Source organism: Diabrotica virgifera, chromosome 7 (genome assembly GCF_917563875.1).
Source record: "Diabrotica virgifera virgifera chromosome 7, PGI_DIABVI_V3a".
NCBI lineage: Eukaryota > Metazoa > Arthropoda > Insecta > Coleoptera > Chrysomelidae > Diabrotica > Diabrotica virgifera.
The window spans coordinates 17,342,535-17,345,287 of record NC_065449.1 but is presented as its reverse complement, the minus strand read 5'-3'; the positions used below and the strand labels follow the sequence as shown (position 1 = coordinate 17,345,287).

Here is a 2,753-nt window from a genome sequence, read left to right as displayed (position 1 = left end):
ATGTAAAGTTCCTGACTATCGAGAAACATGGAATCGAATATTATTTATGTGAAGATGATGTAAGCCAGATCCTGAGAGCAAACATTGATTTAGTGTCTCAACGAGTGTCGTTATTGGACAATTTACAGTTTTTTTCGTATTATAGAAATGTTGTACGTTTTATTCAAAACAATTGTAAAGCTAGTACTAGTTTATATGGTCCGCTTGAACTTTTAACTGCGTTTTGTGAAATTTCTCCAGATACTTTGTTAAGTCAAGCTTTAAATGAATATGTATGGTATTATAAAATTAAAGTTGTAAATGATTTGGATAATTGTGAATAAATAATATTAATAAATATGATGTCTTTTATTTTTATCTAACATAAATAAAACGAACAAAAATCAAGATTAGACAAGTTTATTAATAAAAAATTACATTATACAATGGATAATATATTTTTTTTATATACAATTTACAAAAACTTAGCGATAAGTGACCTTTTCTTTTTTCTGTTTTAAGTAGCCATTAAGCATTTTCATAATAACAAAAAAAAATTACGAAATATTAGAATGCCCCCACGGAAGCGTATTAAATGATTTTGGTATTAAGTACCGCTTGTCGTCATAAGGACTTAGAGCCGTTTTGGATTGTTCGATGCTAAATACTGAATGTTGATATGACCGAATACATCTTTGGCTTGCGTTTTGAATTTTGAATTCTTTAAGACATTTTTCATAGTCTTCGTACGTAATTTTATTTCGAACGACATTATATTTCACTCCTTTTGCCTTTTTGGTTATTCCCAAATTGCTTACGTCGCTTTCAATTCTCTCTTTGCTTAGTTGTTTTCGTTCCAGGCGTTGTCTTTCTTTTTCCCTCTCCACGTCTGTTATTTGCATTTTAAATGTGTACATTTTTGATCTTAGCCCAATAAAATGTGTAATTATTTTCCCATTTGCCTCATCCTTCATTAATCCAGGGATTTTTTTATTTAATCGTTCTATGTCATATGGGTTATTTTCGGCGTAGTCGGAGGTATCGAATTTGCTTGGATATGCTTTTAAAACCTCTCTATATGCATCTGAACATTGCAGTTCATAAATAAAGCTGTCTGTGTCCATGTACAGCAATGAACAGTTTTCTTCTCCCATCGTTGGAAGCATAAAGTTATAATGAAAATCGTACATACATAATTTGGATATATCGAGGATTGCTGCGCCTATATACAGGGGTTTATTAAAGCATACTTCTGATTTTTTCAGTTCGATAGCCACCAAATTCTCATGAAAGATCGTTCGACTATGAAATCGACTACTTGCAATCAAATTTTTAGCTCCGTACCTTCCATGCCATTTTTTACATAATTTTACGATACGATGACGTCTTATGTTCTCCATTGTCTTACCGAACACAGCATTATTCATTAATTTAAAGAGATTTTTTTCGAAGCTACTTGTGGCTGCTGTTCGTAAGTTGGTATTTAACTCAATATATGGTCGCAGCCACGCAGATTGATTAAATTTCAACACTCTGTGTATCTTTGTTAAAATTAAACCGTTCGCTAATGCCTGTTTAAGATTTCTATAATGAATAATATATTTTGTTTTGTGATATAAGGTCGGTATTAACTTTGGCAATTTTGAACCGGGCGGAATGCGGTGTTCGGCAGCAAATGGAAAATCTTTGTGTTTATCATGCAATTCGCGTGGATACTCCAAGTCAACTTGGAAAAAATAGCCCTCTTTCGCATCATTCGGTATTGACATAATATCAATATGGCCTTCGGGAAGAGTAGTGGATTTTGATGCAACACCAAATTTGATGCCATCTTCAATCCATTTGAATCCTCCTATTGGTAAAGCCTCACTCATGGCCCAGCCATACAGATTATTCACGTCTAAATACATGATGTATTTAGAGGGTTGTGTGGGGTCATACGTCGACATGTATTTGTTGTTGGCCTCCGAATACCTGTTGCTGCAAACAGATATTCCGCCTCTTATGGCTTTTTCCATGAACAAAATCATATCCACATCTTTTAGCAATTCTAATTTACATTTTGTGTATCTCAGCATACAATCCCACGTGTATCCTGGCATGGTATAATACCAAGCAGGATCTAGTTTATACGTGTCTCGACATTTTTGTCGAAACTGCTCAAACACATCAGCCAGCAGCAGAATATCTGTTTTCAAATACAAATCGCTGTATTCACCCAAATTTTTACAATTAAATTTATTCCAAACATTCTGCGCATGAGCATACTTCTCTTCACTAATATATTCATTATTTAGCTTATTATAAAAATGTCTAATGTTGGGTAAAGAAGTTTCATCTAATTTTTCCACACTATCGATATAATCGTAACAAAATACTCCTTTACAAGTTAACAAATTGAATGTATCATCATCTAAATGACTAAATTCTCGTTTTAAAATTTTCTTTTCCGATGTGTCTAAAATTGATGCTAATTCGTCAAGTGAAGCTCCCATAAATCTTAGTGAATCAATAAATCGTAATTTAATTTGGTGTTCGTCAGAGTGTAATGTAAATGAAATATATTTTTCTTTATTAATTGGAAGTAAGCTCAAGTGCCCATGTTTGCATAAATCAATAATCATAAAATGCGAATCGTAACCACTAAAATTGTGAAAAACCACGGGAACAACAAATAATTTTTTAAAGTTCAAATTACATGCTTGGTGTGCAAATCCACGTACCTGTCCGGTAAAATGGTCGTGGTCTACAACAATTGTATCTGTAGCCAAAAA

General features: G+C 32.9%; 1 protein-coding gene across 1 annotated transcript; it reads right to left on the bottom strand.

Moving 5' to 3' along the window:
• Positions 1 to 536: 536 nt before the first annotated feature.
• Positions 537 to 2,474, bottom strand: LOC126888046 (uncharacterized). The gene has a single exon (XM_050656056.1). The coding sequence runs from the start codon at positions 2,472 to 2,474 to the stop codon at positions 537 to 539; it is 1,938 nt and encodes a 645-aa protein (XP_050512013.1).
• Positions 2,475 to 2,753: the final 279 nt, after the last annotated feature.